The 19,222-nt window shown below is 37.7% G+C and overlaps 1 protein-coding gene across 2 annotated transcripts in view; it reads right to left on the bottom strand.

Moving 5' to 3' along the window:
- The window catches only part of MARCHF1 (membrane associated ring-CH-type finger 1), a 414,802-nt gene that overhangs the window by 59,429 nt on the left and 336,151 nt on the right, over nt 1–19,222 (bottom strand). For both annotated transcript variants that reach the window (XM_044681554.1, XM_044681555.1), the window contains one exon: nt 15,096–15,276. In XM_044681554.1, the coding sequence (XP_044537489.1) occupies nt 15,096–15,276 (181 nt within the window). The remainder of the gene's footprint in view (nt 1–15,095; nt 15,277–19,222) is intronic.

Raw genomic sequence — 19,222 nt, 5'->3', positions numbered from 1 at the left:
TTTCTATTCTCAACACTCATTTTGTTTTTCCAAAGTTCACTGACAACCAAATGCCAAGTCCTCGTTATCCATGATCTCTATGTTCTGTTTCACACTGTTAATTCATCTCTCTTCCTCCCCACCATCCACAGTGGTGGTGGTGGGGAAGTTTTATATGTATATATGATTTTATCAGTGCAGAAAAGTATTTTGGCAATCCCTTCTATTGTCACAATTCATCTGTAACTTATGCATACTCTTAAGAGACTTATTAGGGATACTGCAATGAGTTAAGTTACTTTCTTATTGCCAGAAATAAGTCTTGACCTCATGTCTTCCCAACTTCAAGGCTAGCCTTCTCTCCACTATACCACACTGTCTCTATATACTGATGAAATACTTTTATTCTTTGCTTCTAGTCAGCCCTTAATCTACTTTCAAGGAACCTGCATTCTCATGGAAGTGATGGAGGGAGAAAGACAATACATAAAAGGGAGTTCAGCAAGGGTCAGTGGTGCTCAGGTAACCATGGTGGGAGAGTTGCGTGGGAGAGAAGGTCTGGACACTGCAAACCTATCCTAGGGACCAAAGGACCTGAGGAAGTACAGGTTGCTAGTGAAGAAGTGAAAGTGGTGATTTGATTAGCTACACAGGGGAGCAACCCAGGAAGTGCATAGTCTGACCATGTTTCTTCCTTACACAGTCAGTTTTAGTGTCTCCCTGATATCTCTAGAACCAAAGGTAAACTCCTCTGTATTTTTTATTTTTATTTAAAGCTCTCATACCTTGATCCTAACCTATCTTTCTGGCTATGATGGATATTGTGCCAGACTTGTAATCAAGAAGACCAAGGGTCAGATTCTTCTTCTGACCTCAGTGAACTTAAGCAAATCCATCCAGCCTTTCTAGGCTCAATTTTCTTTGCCCACAAAATAAGACAATTGAGATTCAATGACTTCTGTGTCCTTCCATCTCAAACCTATGATCACATGAACCTCACATTATTTCACATACTCTGTAGATCAGCGAAACTGGACATTATGTTCTTCCTCACAAATGATATTCCGTTTCCTTTCTTCAGGACTCCATACTAGTTTTCTTTCATCACTGGAAGGGACTCTCTCCTCAGTTCTGCTTTGTAAAGTCCTTAGTTTCTTTCAAAACTCAAGCTTAAATGACATTATCTGAAGACTTTCCCGATTTTCTTGGCTATTAATGCCTTCTCTTTTCCCCAAATGACTTTTTTTTTACTTTATATATGTACATATTAGCTGTACATATTGTCTCTTTGAAGAGAAAGTATTCTCCTGAGGGAAGAATCTTTCATTTTGTCTTCATCTAATAAAGTACTTGGTATACTGGCACTTAATAAATGCATATGGTTGACTGATTCTATAACATGGCAATTTGGCTCTCCTCCTACCTCTCTGAATCCTTCTCTGAACTTTATTTTTTCCTTTTCCTTTTACCCTGTAATCCTATGTGTCTCCAAAGTTCTGTGGTCAGTTCTCTTCTTTTTCTCCATTCTGCACTTTGATGATCTTACTGGCTCAATAAATGACTCCTGAATGACCTTCTACTCAAACCTCTTTGGAATTTGGAAATACAGACCAGTATTTCCAAAGGCTTCTTAGACCATGGTGAGTTTTCAACATCTTTGGTTTCTTCATCTGAGAGTACTAAATGTAAGAGAGTGTTTTTATAATTATGACCATGTTTTGGACCTATCTTCCCTTGTGGCTACCATACTATAAAAGTGAATGGTGTAAAGTCCAAAACTTAGAAATGAGCTCCTTCTTTGAAATGGAAATAATATTGTTCCATTAGGGATGTTACTGTTCTCAGTTGGCCTTCTTAACTAGGGGGACATTCTCTTATGATACAGAATGTCAGGGATGGAAGAGGTTGGTCTGAGGCCTTTGTTTTCACAAATGAGGAAACTGAGGGCCAGAACTCAAACAACTTTCCTACATTATATTTTGTTGTTGTTCAGTCTTTTCAGTCATGGCTGACTCTTTGTGACCTTATTTATTTGGGGTTTTCTTGGAAAGACACTGGAATGGTTTATCTCCTCCACCAGCTCATTATACAGATGAGGAAATTGAGGCAAATAAGGGTCACACAGCTAGGAAGTGTTGGAGGTAATATTTGAACTCAGGTCTTCAAGATTGCAGGCCTAGCACTTTATTCACTGTACCACCTAGCTGTTCTATCATTACTTAGGGTTCTTTAATATATTCTCTAGCTAGAAGAAGATTTTCCCATTATAAACCATTCATTTGGCTTTATATTGACTGTTCATTTCCAGAAGGGTTTGAATAGCATAGAACAGGGTTGTAAAAATCTGATTATTCCTTTGTTAATGACAGTTCTCCTTTTAGGAGAAGCAAGAATGACTAGTCTCAAAATCAGGACAATGTGGGCTCAAGTCTTGCCTTTAATTATACAGAATGGCTATGTGGCCAAGGCGATTTGTTTGCTCTCTCTGTCACTCAGGCATTACTCTAAGGTACTAGTTACAGAATAATTTCAGCTCTATATTAGAGAAGGGAATTTCATGACAAGGAGTTCCTTTCATTGATAAAATCATAAGTCTAAGCCACCTCTACTACAAAAACAAAACAAACAAACAAAAAAGGTTCTAGGCCAGTGAAATAGAGAAACTCTGCCATTGTTTACAGAAGGGCAGTAGAGATCTTGAGGTTTTCTTGACCCTTAGGAGAAAAGAATTTTTCTGGGACCCCAAATATTTTAGTGATTATAATAATAATATATTGCATTTATATGGTGTTTTAAGATTTCAGATCTCCGCACAACAACTTTGTGAGGTAGTGAAAGTTATTACTCCAATTTTACAGATGAGGAAATTGAGGCACAGAAGGATAAAATGACTTCATCATAATCAGAGACAGTGTCAGAGCTTGGTTTCATCAAGGCTTCTGGAGTCTGAGTTCTGAACAATTCCAATGTTAGGGACCAAGTGAAAGTCCTTATGGAGGAAATGCTGATATCCAAGAGAGTAAATGGAAGTCCATACTGGGTTGAATCAAAAGTCTCCAAACTTCCCCTAAGGGGATTCTTCCCAATAGGTAATGCATTTGATTATTGAAAAATGGTCCAAAAAGAAGGTTGCCTTTCCTTTTTTTTTTTTTTTTTTTGTAATGAGTTTCATTTGCATAGGTATCTTTTTTTTTTTAAATTAATCAGGCATTCATAATCTTTCCAAACTTTAAGAAGTCTTTATAATAGAATAGGTAGCATTTAAACAGAACTGTGGACTACACTGAAGACCTCTAAGATCCCTTCCAGCTCTTGAGCCCATGAGCAATATCTTCAGGAGTGTGGATGATAATGTCACATGGGACTGATTATCAGAAAACTGCGGTTCTTCTGAATTCTCTATGCCTGAATAATCTGTAAATTTATTACAAAAAAACCTAATTTGGTCTGAAGTAATTCAAAAGGTCAGTTTGATTGCTACCTTGTGTTTACTTCTAATTACTAAAATTAAATAAAGACTTCAGTAAAAATTCTTGTATCTAATAGCAGAATTTGAGCAATTGGGATAATGAATTAAAGAAAATATCCCATTTGAGAAAGAAAATCCTTAACTGGATAAAAATTTAAATATGAAAAGTAATTTAAAATGTAATCATAAGGCGAAGCTTTGGGGAAATCTCCATTTGTAGCTGTTTTCTGTGCTCAGGCACATTTTAATTTCATGCTTTTATACTTTCCATATGGGTAATTGTAATATTGATTCATTCGTGTTTTATCCATGGTTCATGTTTCAAGTAATATAATGTGCAGTATATAATGGAACTTTAGTTTTGCTAAACATTAGTCCTTGTTAAACTAAAAATGGGTTTTCTCAAGGGTGGGACTGTTTCCTGTTAGAGACCTCAATAATAATCCTGATGGAAGTTAATTGTTTCTTTTCAAATCTTTCAGTGTTATATAAAGTGATTTCTTACCAAGCCACTATAGTTATGTAAGTTGTATCAGTGGGAGAAACAAAGCTACATAACCAGTTATATTGATAATAATGTACTAAAGCAGAAAAGCCCAATGAAACTACTCTAGAAACTCTGCTTGTTTAGGGCTATTTATCAACTTTTTGTTCATCCTGAAAAATATCTGGATGGAGTCCTCAACTTGAAGCCAGGGAGACCTTGGATCCCATCTCTGACACTTCTTCCTTTGACTATGAGCAAACCACTTAATTTTTTGAAGATCCATTTTTCTTATCAATGAACTGGAAATGATAATAGCTATAGCATTTACCTCATGGATATGATGAATTTCAAATGAAATTCAAATGAGATAATGTACTTAAAGTAGTTTACAGACTCTAAAGTGACATCTAAATCTTCTTTTCTATCTCCCTTATCACCTTCTTAGGGTCATTGAGCTGGAGTTGGAAGGGAAGTTTGGATACCACTTTAGTTTATAGTTGGAAAAACTGAAGCATAGAGGTTAAGGAACTCGCCCAAAGTTACGCAGGTAGTAAAGTGGCAGGTAAGACTGAAGTACCACTCTTCTAGCTCTAAATCTATCATTCTTGGGGCAGCTGGGTAGCTCAGTGGATTGAGAGCCAGGTCTAGAGAGAGAAGGTCCTAGGTTCAAATCCAGCCTCAGACACTTCCCAGCTGTGTGACCCTGGGCAAGTCACTTGACCCCCATTGCCTACTCTTAACACTCTTCTGCCTTGGAGCCAATAACTGTGTATTGACTCCAAGACGGAAGGTAAGGGTTTAAAAAAAAATAAATAAATCTATCATTCTTTTCCCTGTCCTTTAGATATTAAAAAAAAAAGACCTACGTTCAAATCAATCATTTATTAGAGAAGTCTGACTTTTGAGGAATAGCTAATCTTTTTGAGGCTCAGTTTCCTAATCTATAAAGTGGAGCTAATACTGGCCCTGCCTAACTCAAATGGTCTTAGGGGAAGCCTCATGAGGCAAAACAAACACTTTAACATTCTTGCCAATGTTGCCACTGTCCTACCCTCACATGAAAGTATAGTTAGAGGTAGATTAAATAACCTTCTTTGGCCTTTGAATAGTTTTTTCATGTTTGAGTTTTTAAAAGATTAATTAGAATCACAATGTAGCCTTAAATGTAAAGCACTTTTCTAAAAGACCAAAGTCCAAATATTTACAGGTACAAAATCTGAAATGCTTTGAGGATATCCTGACTCATAATCATTTGGGGGGAAGGTCCTTTGAGCAGCAAGCTCACATTTGTAAATTGTTCTTTAAAAAGTACTAAATATCATTCTTAGATCATAAGACATTTTCAGGCAAAAAAAAAAAAAAAAAGAACCATAGAAATGAAAATGGTTCTTCACCAATCGACAATCAAGTTGGAAGCATTTTTTATAATGATTCTGTTTCTGTCGTATGGTATGTTAGAGAGAAATGCTAATTCTGCAGTTCATAATTAGGTTCGGTGTTCTGTGATTATCATCTTTTAGGGACAGAGCACATTTAACTATCTTCCATAAGTGTTGATATGTTGGTGATTATATACCAGTGAGCACCCACAGGTTGAAGTCAGTATTAAATAGTCTTCTGATATCAAAAGATCTTTATTACAAAATCCTGTGTCTTTACCTGGTAATGAGTAGACTCATGTAGTTTCTATTTCTGGATAAATTTTAGAAGGTTTCAAGTTGAGAATTCAAAATTATGTCCTCACAAGTAATAAGGTTGAATTCATTTCTAATGACTGAGAAAATGGATGCGTGTGTGTGTGTGTGTGTGTGTGTGTGTGTGTGTGACTTAATTAGCTCACTTAACATCTACATATGGAATACTAAAGCAACTCAGAATTCTTTGGGACGAATCTAAAACTTGAAGAAGCATAAGAAGTTAAGTCTCAATTTTCAAAACTATCACAGGTTTAGAGGGTGGCTTCAGTTTTATTTCCTTTTTGGAAAGAGTATCCAGATAGAGTTCTGTATATGCTGGGAATTCTCAACATATTTAATACAGAACTTAAAATATTTTCCTACAGAATGACTTATTACTAACTTCCTCATATTCATTTAGTCACCCAGGTAAATAAAAATTTGAGTAATATTTTTGGCTCTTTTCTCCTTTCTCACATCCAGCTGCTTATCAGGCTTTATCAATTTGAACTCTGTAATATCTCTTGAATATTTCCCCAACTTTCCATTCCAGATGCCATTACTCTGCTACAGACCCTGGTTATTGACTTGAATAATTGCAACAGCCTCCTGTTATTTCTTTCCCAACTCTCTTGCTCTTCCAAACCACCATTGCTCTATTAATCTTCCATATGCAGAGACATCATTCTTTGCTCAAAACTTTTCAATAACTCCCCAGAGTCCCCTGGGTAGAATTTAAACTCCTCAGACTAATAGCTTTATCTCATCCTTTCTTCTGATCTCCTTTCCCCACATATCTACTCTGTTTCAAATTGAACTATTGTCTGAAATTAGACTATTTTCTAAATCTAATCTATTTCTAGCATTTTCCTACTTCTGCTTTTATTTATAATTCCTCTGGTTTCCTTCTCTTTTTATTGAAGTACTATATATATGGAATTAAGCCTTCCTTGATCTGAAATGATTTTTCTTTCTTCAATTCTCACTGCATTTTTAACCCTCTCTTATATTTCTAACCTATTCTAGTCTTTAGCATCCTTATATTCATTTTATATTTTATATTTATTATTTAGTTTTTGCACTTTTGCATGTGTCATAGTCAACTAAATTCTATATTTATTACATTTTTATTTTATATTTATTACATAGTTGTTGCACTTTTGTATGTGCCAAGTCAACTAGATTCTATATTTATTACATTTTTATTTTATATTTATTACATAGTTGTTGCACTTTTGTATGTGTCATAGTCAGTCAACTAAATTTCAAGCTCTCTGAGGATAAGAGATTGTAAATACGTTACATTTGTATAACCTTTGGCAAGCCATGAAACCTCAGTTTCCTTATGAATAAATTGAGAAAGTTAGATTCATTGAAAATCAAATCCTACTGCCATGATCTATGTATCAATTTATCTTTTTATTTCCTAGAGCCCCTAGAGTAGTGTTATGCACACAGGCTATTCTAATTAGTAGGTTGCCGACTAACTGACTTTGGGAAGAAAATATAGATGTTATTTTAGTCATGATATAAGATTGTATAAAATCTACCATATTGGGTTAAACCATCCAGTCCAATATTCAGAATCTGTTAATGGCAAAAAGGCTCTTGGGACCACATGCTACATTGCAGTTGTATCATGCCAACCCTGGCAATGTGTCTCAAGGGTCAGAGGCTGCAATCGAGAGTGCGTCAAAGCTGAGAGCAAAAGGTAGGGGCTGGCATCAGGAGCAGGCCAGACCTGGACAAAGCCCAGAAGCTGCTGGTTTAGAGAAAGTCTAGGATCAGGGGTCAGAAGCCAGGCAAGCTGTCAGAAGTCAGGGTGCTGCAGGCCAAAGCAAAGGTGGAAGGAAACAAGGTAGGTAAACAGTCAAGATCAACAGACCTGAGATACCTGTGACAAAGAGACTTTGCAATTGAGGCAGCTTCTACCTTAGACAGGAAGCTTCTTATGTATTTCTTGCTGGGGCAGGAGCCAGGTTCAGGACATGGTCAGCCCAAGGCCTGTAGGTGGGAGCAGGTGAACCATGTTAAGAAGAAGTCATTGAGATGAATCTGGCTGGAGTAAGGAGGGTGGGATCAAAGATAAGGTTAGGTCTTGACAGGATGGACCTAAAGCCTAAACTTGGGAACAGGGAAAGAAAGAGACACCACCTGTTAGAAGGAACATGAATGAAAACACATGTGGGAGAGAGATAATACCTGTTTGAAGGAGATGACTTCTCCCCATAATTCAGAAAACATAAGTGTAGATCCCAGGGGAGAGGGCAAAGAGAGTTTTCTTTGTCTTTCTATAAGAACCTCAATTTCTCTCACATCAAGAAAAGAAGAAAGTCAACACTCTCCTCTTCCCCCCAGACGTGTCCATCCATTGTAGAGAAGCAGCCTACAGGAGAGACTTCATCTTGGTTAACTGGATCCCAGATGAATGAATGAATAAATGAATGAAAAAGCATTTTTGAGGTGCCTACTCTATTCTAGGCACTGGGAGAAGCACTAAGGATTTAAATATTAAAAGGAAAATAGACTTGGTCCTCAAGGAATTTACATTCTAATAGGGAAAGACAATATAATGTAGAAGGGTAGTGGCCTACAAGAGGTGTTTGATTAAAGTTCACAAAGCAAAGTTGGGAGGGGAAGGCTATGTCTGCACTTGATGGCATGGAAGGAAAATGATGGGGAGGAGCTAAAGTTGCAGGTTTGAAGAGGGAAGAGTAATGCTTCTATGTGTGATTCCAGGCAGGTAAATTGAGCTTTGAAGACCAAACTCAAGGGGGTTCCAAGGGTCAATTAACTTCTGGGAACCTTCTCATGAGGAAGGAGAGAGATATGGGGAGCTTCCACTGAAGGAGAGAGACCTTAAGGTCCCTTGAGCTCCACTGTGATCCCCTGGCTCATGTGCAGGGATATCCTTTCCAATGTGGCATGCTGTGACTATTCCCATGATTACTAAGATCACATTATGTGTCCTTTCCTAAAGCATCCCCTGGACCATACTGACTTACTTGCTTATACAGTGCCCACCCCCTGCCACCTCCACTGTTGCATCTTCACAGCTATCTCCAAGCTACTCGCTAAGAATCTATTTACTTCTGTTTTATGTGCAGTCCTAAAAACTTGATTATCTGACTTCTCAGCCTGTGGAAGATGAAGAATATCCAAGTGAAAGGGGGAAGGGCATGAGTGAGGGAAAGAGTTTGTTAGAGGAAGGTACCAGGCAGCTGAGTGGGGTAGTGGATAGAGTGCTGCACCTGGAGTCAGGAGAACGCAAGTTCAAATCCATCCTCAGATCATTTTTAGGTGTGTAATCCCGGGCAAGCCATCTAACCTTGTTTGCCTCAGTTTCTTCATCTGTAAAATAGCTGGAGAAGCAAATAGCAAACTATTCCAGTATCTTTGCTAAGAAAACCCCATATGGAGTGAGGAAGAGTTAGACATGACAGAAAAACAAAAACATATTGGCGCTTGAGAAAGTAATAGTTTCACAGCCTGATATATATGTATATGTATGTATGTATGTATGTATAAGGAATAGACAAAGAATTTAAAAAACAACAACACAATCTGGATCCAATAGCTGACAACTCTGTATACCTTAATACCACCTGAGCTTCTCACTGGATTGCAGTACATTTAGAAGCTTTAGAAGTTTCCTGATGATAATTCCAAGTGGTGAAATTATATACATTAAACTGTTTATGAAGATAGGGAAATGCTGATACATTTTAGAAATATTTCTATTAAAAATTAAAGAAATAATTGTTGTAGCTCTTAAAGAAAGGAAAACTCCAGTTTTCTGAAAAATGACTTCACTATGTTCCTCCTTTTTTACATTTGGTCACATTTACTTTTAGGGCCCTTCACTAAATAACTTCTAATTCATTAGACCATGTGATGATGGTTAGAGCCCCAATACTGCTTATTACTTGTGAGATAAAATTTTTTTTAATTGAAAAGTATTTTCTCACCCTCCTTCCTCTCTTCCCTCCACCCCCCCCCCCAAAAAAAAAAAAAGAAATCTCTTGTAGCAATTGTGCAGAGTCAAGCAAAAACACATTCTCATATTGGCCATTTCCAAAAGTGTATGTTTTGTCCTGCACCTTGAGTCCACTGCCTCTCTCTCTGTTGGCAAGTAGATAGCATGGTGGTTGTTGGTCTTGTAGCATCAAGGTTAGTGATCACATTGAACAGAGTTTTTAAGTTTTCCTAAATTACTTGTTTCTACAATGTTGGTGTTGTTATATGTGTTTTCCTAGCTCTGCTTACTTCAACCTGCATCAGTTCACAAAGTCTTTCCAGGTTTTTCTGAAATCATAATTTTCACCATGTCTTACGCAACAGTAGAATTCCATTATATTTATGAAACATAATTTGCTTGGTCAATCCCCAAAATGGTGGGTACCCTTTTCTTTTGCCAGCAGTTTGGCACTACAAAAATAACTGCTATATTTTCCCTCTTTCTTTGATTTTTTTAAGATATAGGCCTGGTGAAAGTATCTTTGAGTCAAAGAGCCTACACAGATGACTAATTTTCTGGGGATAGTTCCAGATTTCCTTCCATACAGCTCTATCAACAGTACATTACTATGGTTGTGCTGCCCAAAAAGATGCCCTAATAGGACACGCCCATTTCTTTGCTTTATTTTGTCAAAAACCGAAACTGAATGGAGCTAAGGGGTTTGGATTTAACTCCTAGTTTGGCTCTAACTCATCTAGAGACTGAGATCATAAGCCTAAAAGCTAAGACAATTCTTCACTTATGGGACAGTAGATGAATTCATGTTGTTCCCCAAATGCTTTTGTTTATGTTTTCCCAGTTGCATTGCAGTCACCAAGCTTTCTAAATGTGTGGCCATTTGATTCTCCAGCACCCTTAAAACTGCTCCTGACACTCCAAAGACTTGGTGGAATCTTTCTGAATAATAAGGTTTTTCTTGAAATAGAAGCATTAAATGCTTAGAGATGATATAAATCACTTTTCTATAAAGAATCCTCAGGGCATCACTGGTGCCTTTAAAGGGTCTCCTGTGGAAACAACCTTGATGTATTTACTAGTGGATTTGTTGGGGGCGCATTTATTGTATTAATCAGTGAAGTAGGATGTAATTCATGTTTTGATCTTCCTTTTAAGGACCACATTGCCCCTTTCCTTTAAAGGAAAGTGTATTATTTCAGTGTCACCTCATACCCTTAGAGGCTGGAGGGAGGTCTTTAGAATCATTAGCTAAATTAATGATTTCATAGGGTTGGCCTTTAGATTCTTATAAAAGTAAGGTGGAGATTGCAATTAATTGCACAGACTTCCACATTTCTCTAAGTGAAGGGATCTATTAGGCACTGACCTTGAGAACCCCTTAAAAGCTACAGGAAGAAAAATGTAATAAATTTGTGCTGCTGAAGCAAATTAATTCATTATATTTCTTAAATAAAATTACCCATATGCAACGTTCTATTGAATCATGATCTGAAATTATGTTCCAGACATTACTATTTTTCAATTACATTCTAGAAAGTTTTATAGTTGATACAATAACTTTTCTAAGTGGGGAAACTCAGAGGTTTGGAATAGCTTGTTCATGTTTCTATATCTGGTCAACAACCATCCTAGAAAAAAAAAAGCCTCCTTTTTTCTACATTAGAGCTTATTCAACATGACTTTCTCTCACAACTTTCTTTAACTATACCCTCTTTTTTATTTATTTGTTTGTTTGTTTGTTTTTTTAAGCCCTTACCTTCCATCTTGGAGTAAATACTGTGTATTGGCTCCAAGGCAGAAGAGTGGTAAGGGCTAGGTAATGGGGGTTAAGTGACTTGTCCAGGGTCACACAGCTAGGAAGTGGCTAGGACCTAGGACCGCCCGTCTCTAGGCCTGATTCTCAATCCACTGAGCTACCCAGCTGCCCCCTATACTCTCTTTTTAAAAAAAAAAACACCTTACTTTCCCTCTTAGAATCAATAATGAATTAATTATCAATCAATAGAATCTATAAAGAATCAATAGAATCAATAAAGAATTAATAATAAGTATTGGTTCTAAGGTATAAGAATGGTAAGGGATAAGCACTTGGGATTAAGTGACTTGCTGATGGTCACACAGCTAGGAAGTGTCTGAGGCCACAAAGGAACTCAAGACTTGTCTCTAGGCCTGACCACTTAACTACCCCAATTATCCTCCTAAAATACTTGCAGAACATATTAAAGGATCAGACAGAGTTGGATTAAATTTCAGAGATCATCTAGTCAAACCTCCTCAGTTACAGAAGAAAACTGAAGCAGAAGGAATTTAGGACACTTGCCCAAAGTCACACCATTAATTAGTGAGTTTCAGAGGCAGAATTTGAATCCAGCCCCTCTGACTTCAAGAACAATATTCTTTCCCCTATCACACTAAAAGCAGCTTGTTTTCCAGCACCACTTAAGATAGAGCAAGAGCCAAGGCATTAAATAGTTATCTTGGGATTTGCTCAATCAGAATGGATGAGTGCCCAATGGGAGTCAATTTTCTCAATCAGAATGGATGGGTGCCCAATGGGAGTCAATTTGCTCAAGTGGAATGGATGGGTGCTCTTTGGGAATTGATTTGCTCAATCAGAATGGATGAGTGCCCATTGGGAGTTGTGCTGCTTACTAGTCATTGTGACATTTTACAAAGGAACCAGAGATGATCAGTGCTCCTAGAGGGTTCATCATAATTAGATGGCTGAAAGGATTTCCTATCCCAACTGTAAAACAATGGGATAGAATATAGAGAGTCCTCTGTGGAGGGAGAAAAGAAATCAGTGGTGTCTTTCTCCAGCTGGACTCATGAGGTATAGCTCTCTCTTAGGCAGCTGGTGACGAACTAAATGATCTCTCAAGGTATATTCCAGCCTCCCAATCTCTTCATGGTTTTAAAAGTGTTTGGGGGACAGAGAGAATGATCCATTTTATTCACCTGGGCAGCTGCATTCTGCCTTGGATTCTTTTTCACAAAGGTGAAATGAAAGATTCTTCAGAAAATGAGGAATGGGAGTATTCTCTGCAGATGTTTGGGAACAGCTTGTCAGTCCTTGAGTATTAAGAGTAGACAGTTTAAATCTTCATGGGGCTAAATAGTATGCCATTTCTCTACTCTCAACGGCGTCTGTTCAGTGGCTAAAGCAGAGGGTAGGGTTTGTTTCTATTTCTGGCATTGATTGCTTTGGGACTGGGAATAAAAGAACACAACCTCTTGGTGCCTTGGCTGCCACATCTGTTGAGAAGGCAAAACCTGCTCCATAAGGGGTTCTGTGTCATATTTATATTTATAAACCACTTTCAGATCTTCAGATGAAAGGTCTTACAAAATCCCTAAAACCTTATTAATAATAGAGTCAGCTTCCTTCTCCATCATTTGCAGAACTAATGAAGGATGAAGATGGACAGCAGCCCCGGTAGGTACTGGCCATCGTCTGTTTGGCTTTTCATTTGTGCTCGTCTAAAACAGTAGTCTTCTTCTTCACCACACAACTTATATTTCATTCAAACGAAAATGTCTCTGAGCACTTTCATTATTTCAGTAGTTCGGGCTTCATGCTCCTTCTCACGTGGAGGCTATGGCATTCCTACTTGCAAGCACGTAGTGAGGCAGGTAGTTTTGGGGGGGTAATGACTGGGATGGAGAGCTTTGACCTCTGGAAATGCTTTGTGTGTCCTGCATTCATTCTGTTGAGCAGAAGCTTCTAGAAACTGTCCTTATTCAGTTCCGAATTAGAAGCTAATCTTGTTTTCAGACTCATACCCTGAATATGATCTGGTCCTAAAAGCATTAGCTGGATATGGCTGAGATGAGGTAATGTATTTGGATGAGAAAACCAAGAAAAATAAGAGAAACCCCCTTCCCTTTGAGCGTGAGATATAGTCCACGCTGTCAATTCTTTTTCTTCTTTTATAATTCACAAAAGCCAACTGAACCACCTCAAACAGTCCCCAAAAAGACTTACTTTGGAAGAATACTTCTTCTCTGGTATCTAATGCTTATCATCTAAGAAATAAGATTAGTCGGTGTCATGGACCACTTACCTTTGGCTCTACTCGTAACTTCATCAACTTGCACATTAGTCAATAAATGAATCAATCAACAGGTGTCTATTAAGGGTCAAGCACTGTGCTAAGCACTGGGGATAAAAAGAAAAAATAATCCCTTCCTTGAAGAAGTTTACATTCTTGCGGGTGAAATGATGCAGATTTAACATACTATTCAGGTGATGGAAGTTAGGACAACATTAGCAACTGGGGAAGGCCTCCTGGAAGGCGACACAAGCTGGGATGAGAAGGAAAACTTCCTAGACATGAAGAATTTCAGGTAAAGGCATAAAGACAAGAAATGGAGAATGAGTGAGTACTAGATAGTAGGGTGGTATGGCTGGATTATAGTGGGCATAAAGGGAATAATATGTAGGAAGACTGGAAAGATAGAAAGAGGGCCAAACTATCATATAACTAACAAAGAAATTCATATTTGATCCTGGAGATGACAGGAAGCCAAGAGAATCTATCAAGTAGAAGGGTGACACGGTTGGCCTTATATGAAAACAAACACACACTTGTTTGGCAGCTGTGTGGAAGATGGGGTTGAATGGAGGAGAAACTTGAGGTGGGAAGACCAATTAGAAATCTATTACATGACACATGTAAAACCCAGTGGAATTGTGTGTTGGCTATGACGGAGGGGAGGAAAAGAACATGAATCTTGTAACCATGGGAAAATATCCTGAATTAATTAATTAAATTAAATTTTCTTAAAAAAAATAAAAAAGAAATCTATTACAGGGGCAACCAGGTAGCTTAGTAGATGGAGAACCAGGCCTGGAGTTGGTAGAACCTGAGTTCAAATGGGACCTCTTCCTAGCTGTACATTCTGGGCAAGTCTCTTAACTCCAGTTGCCTAACCCTTATTGATCTGCCTTAGAACTGACATGTAGTGTTAATTCTAAGACGGAAGGTACGGGTTTAAGAAAAAAGAAAAAGAAACTTATTGCAATAAACCATGGAAGATGTATTCAAGGCTCAAATGAGGTAGGTAGTTCTATGAATGGAGAGAAAGAAACATATGTAAGAAACCTGAAGGTAGAATGGGCATGACTTGGTAAGTTAAGAGTGGAGAGTCTAGTGGTTTTGACAACTCAACTGCATAAACATTAGACATAAATTCTGTCTTCCTTCTCATTTTTGTCCCAGTAGGAGTGTGAAAAGAATGTGAAAATTGGGAAAAAGAATTACTGACAAAAAATAATGGATGATGTGGGGTTCTTTTCAAACCTGGTACATTAGCCAAACACAGTCCTTGGTGCCCAAAGGAGTAAGCACCTTTCTAACGTTGTTTTAAGTTCCATCAGCTCTGCATAGTATGTTAAATCCATGTCATTGCACCTTTGAGGAGGGAAATGGGTCTTTAAAATCCTCTATCTGCTTGTCCAACCATTAGCTTGTGTTTTTTGGGATAATGATGCTGATAATGCTGTACCTTTCGGAGAGGCTTCAGCTTGGTCTCCATGATGAAGTCATACTTGCAGAGCTCACAGCAGCGAGTGTCTGAACTCTTAATCCACTGGTGCAGGCAAGCCTGGTGAACAAACCGTAGGGTTCCTGTGCAGCGACATGGGGTGATAAGGGGGCTCTCATCATCTCCCTCACAGTGACAGATCCTGGTGAGGAGGAGAGAAGAAACAAGTGAGACACCTCCCTAGGAGCATATGGGGAGAGGAGATGGGGAAGGGGTTGGGAATTGCCTCCATTTCAGGATTAGGCTGCTCCCAGTGTCTTAGAAGTTCTGTCCAAGCAACTCAATGAACATATATTAAGTACCTGCTGTGTGTATAGCACTGTGCTAGATTCTGAGACTCCAAAGTCATACCCTGAAAGACTTTATGTTGCACTAGAGATTTAAAAGGCTTAGATTCAGAATTTCAAGCCATTTCATTTCAACTAGATCCTAGAATAGGATCTCCCTACAGTAGGGGCTACTCAAAATGGATCCATCAAATTCTAGTCCCTTCTCAGACTGGGAGGGAAATGCATCCTACAAAGTCCATGATTCCCAACTAAGTTTCCCCTGAAGAAAAATCAGTTCATGAAACATCTGAATTCTCTGTTACATAGCATTAACATGACTCGTTCACTCATTTTGTAAGACAAGGTGATGTATGCCCTGTAATCTCTGCTTCTGGGGAGGCCAAGTTCTGAGCTATGGTGCGCTTAAAGCCAATTACATGGCCACAGTAATTCTGATTGTGGGGATGGAGGTGAGGTGGAAAAGAGGGCCATCAAACTGTCTAATGAAGAGTGAACCAACCAAGATCCAAAATGAAGCTATCAACGCATTTATATAGCTATATCTATAAACACATATGCATATTTATAGTTACATATTTATATACAGAAATATAAACATTTAAGAAGATGTGCATACTTAAGGACACTTATGTACATACATATAAATATATGCATTTAATATGGCTAGGATTAACATATATACACCCATATATGTGCACATTTACATTTGTACCTATAAATTGATCATTTATTATTTTTCCATTTATATATTCTATAAATATTATGTAATATTTAGCAATAAATATATATAATATGTTTATATTATATATTTATAAATAATAATATATTTATTTGATAAATATATTATTTATAAATATATAAATAAATATATTGTGTAATATAAATATTATGAAATATTATTATTTTCTCCTTTTCCTTTCACCTATTCAGCTATACATCCACACTAGTTGTTTGACAGAGGCAAATATGTGATAATGGAGAGCTGCCCCTAGGGTCAGAAAGACCAGACCGGACATATTAGATATGTGACCCTAGGCAAGTCATTTATAATTTCTAAATGCCCTAGGCAACTCTCAAAGACTAAATTACAGAGCAGGTGCAGCTCTATAGAGAAAGTTTCCTCACTGGGATTCTCTATGGCAAAGAATTCAGCAGTCCATTTTTTCTCTGAAGTGTCGATTGAAACTGGACTCAAGCATTAAAGTGTATATTTTTTGACTTACATAAAAAATGCTGTCACTCAAACACCACAAGCCATCTATCTAGATAGAGTCCTAGGTGTTGAAAAATTCAATCGATTGGAGATTATAGTCAGTGACAACCTCAGGGGCAAGTTTGCATCTTCTTGTGAAATGCTGGCCTTAAGGCTTGTCCTCGATGATGTTTTCATGGGACTACCGCTTTGACTAATTTAGATGAGAATTTGAAAATGACAGCCTGTAATTTACTAAATGGTACCCTATCAACCTGGAAGAGGCTGCATATTTGAAAGTGTCTCCTATAGAGTAATTTAAGCCCAGAGACTATCTGGCTGGCTAAATTACAAACATTTTTATACTGAAATTTAAAAAAAAAAGTTGTGGGTTTTTTTTTTTAATTTTGCTTGCTTTAGTGGATAAACTGGCTGATAAAGACAATTTAAATCAAACTCTTCAAAATTAATAAACACATGGAGTCTGTGTATAGCAAACAGAGATTATATTTGTATCCTGTTGACAGAAAGCTGGTTTGGGAAATGTTATTTACCAGATTGCCACATTTTCATGATTATGGTGATTTGGAGTTTTCCCTCCAAGTATCTGCATTCTATCTTTAGTGAGTAATTTAGGTTTTTAGGCTTTTTTCCCTCCTCTCTGGGTGAGGAATTCATTCCTTCGCCTACGTCCTTAGTTCTTACACTTTGACAGATATTAGATGACCCCAGCATGGTTTTGATAAAATTATGTAAGGCTACCTAATGATTTCATTTCTTTCCCCCCAAAGTCAGAATAATACACATATTTTTTAAATGAACTGAGTCACGTTACGAGTCAATTAGAAGGTAAGAATGCCCTTGTGCTCTGATCTCTTGAAATAAAAAAAAAATAAAGAGAAGAAGGTTGTATCGGTAATCCTCTTCAGGGGAAATGAAATGGAGCTCAAACAGTCATTTGCAACAAAGGAAGGAATTGAAACCAAACTCTCCCAACCTCAAACTAAAGTATGGCCACACAAAGCTTATCTTTTGCATCTCAGTCCCCAAGTAAAATGAAAACACAAATGTAAGGATCTTTTCTGAGGAAGAAAAGAGACCATTGGCCATTATGGTAGGATTCTAATCTGCTAGTATCCCTTTTAACATTCTGCCTTCATTTAGCTAGAACTATACAGAACATTCTGCTCTCCTTCACTTTGATTTCTGATGAAAACCAGCCCATAAAACATCAAGGAGTATGTGTTGCTTCAATTTGCTATATGAATTAACCTGGAAGCCACCAACCTCTTTCCTAACACTTAGAGAAAATATGAGGTCTCTGCTCCCTACATTCCTGGCTCCTACATGTCCTGGCCTCTAGACAACATACTAAGCTGTAGTTCACAAGTGAAGGCAATTTAACAATATCTAGAGTAATGGGAAACAATCATTCAAATAAATCACCGAGGTCTCTGGTTAAAAAGAGAAGCTGGCAATGAAAATGAGCTCATATCATGACCAGCTCCTCAATTGCTTCCATCAACAGCCTAATAATACTCTGGCAGCATTTATACTGGTGGAAAACTCTGCAAGGTGAAAGACTTCATTATTTTGTGTATTCACTTGAGGGTGGGGGGATCTAAGAGAAGGGGAAGCAGACAGGAATTTGGAAAAGTGACAGAACAATTTGTATTTCTTTATCCCTTGAGATACACAGAATACTGGATCAGAAGTTTAGAACTAGAAGGGCCTTCAGGGATTATCTAATCTAACTTCCTCATTTTCTAGATGAGGAAACAGAAGAAAGCCCAGAGAGAAGTGATTTGTTCAAGCTCACCCTAAAATCAAGTACAAGAGAAAGGATTCAAACCCAGGTCCTTTAAATCTGAAGCCAGAATCTTTGCTACTATACTCATCTTTGTTTATTCAGTCATGTCTGACTAACTCTTCATGAATCCATTTAGGTTTTTCTTGGCAAAGATACTGGAGTAGTTTGCCATTTCCTTTTCCAGCTCATTTTATAGATGAGGAAAATGAGGCCAATAAGGTAAAAGGACTTGCCCAGGGTCATTTAGCTAATCATTGTCTAAGACAGATTTGAACTTAGGAGGATGAGTCTTGCTGACTCCATGCCCAGAACTCTATCCATGGTGCCCATCTCTCTGCTTGAAGGTGAGAAAACTGAGAAGAGAAGATTAGTGACTTAGCATACTTTATATCCACATGTGTCAGTCAGGATTCAAACCTAATCCCTGCTGGAATCAAACCCACTGCTTTTCTAATATGCCACACTGCTTTATATGCCAAAAGTTTGGAAGCTGTTGCAAAGAATCCCTAGTGCTAATCTTTATATCACCTTTTTTTTTTTAAAGGAATCAATTCCTAAGTTATCTTTAAACAAAAGATTAGATGATTCAACTTCAGCAAATTCAAATGATTAGAGGATTATAAATTTAGAGACTGAAGGCCCTTCAGAGGTTATCTATTGCATCTCTCTTCTTATTTTTAGTTATAAAAATTGAGGGTGTGTGTGTGTGTGTGTGGGTGTGTGTGTGTGTGTGTGTGTCGGGGGGGGGGGGGGAGGAAGAGAGAGAGAGAGAGAGAGAGAGAGAGAAACAAAGAGA

Source organism: Gracilinanus agilis, chromosome 6, assembly GCF_016433145.1.
Source record: "Gracilinanus agilis isolate LMUSP501 chromosome 6, AgileGrace, whole genome shotgun sequence".
Classification (NCBI taxonomy): domain Eukaryota; kingdom Metazoa; phylum Chordata; class Mammalia; order Didelphimorphia; family Didelphidae; genus Gracilinanus; species Gracilinanus agilis.
The sequence above is the reverse complement of the archived record's forward strand: the minus strand, read 5'-3'. Positions and strand labels throughout refer to the sequence as shown.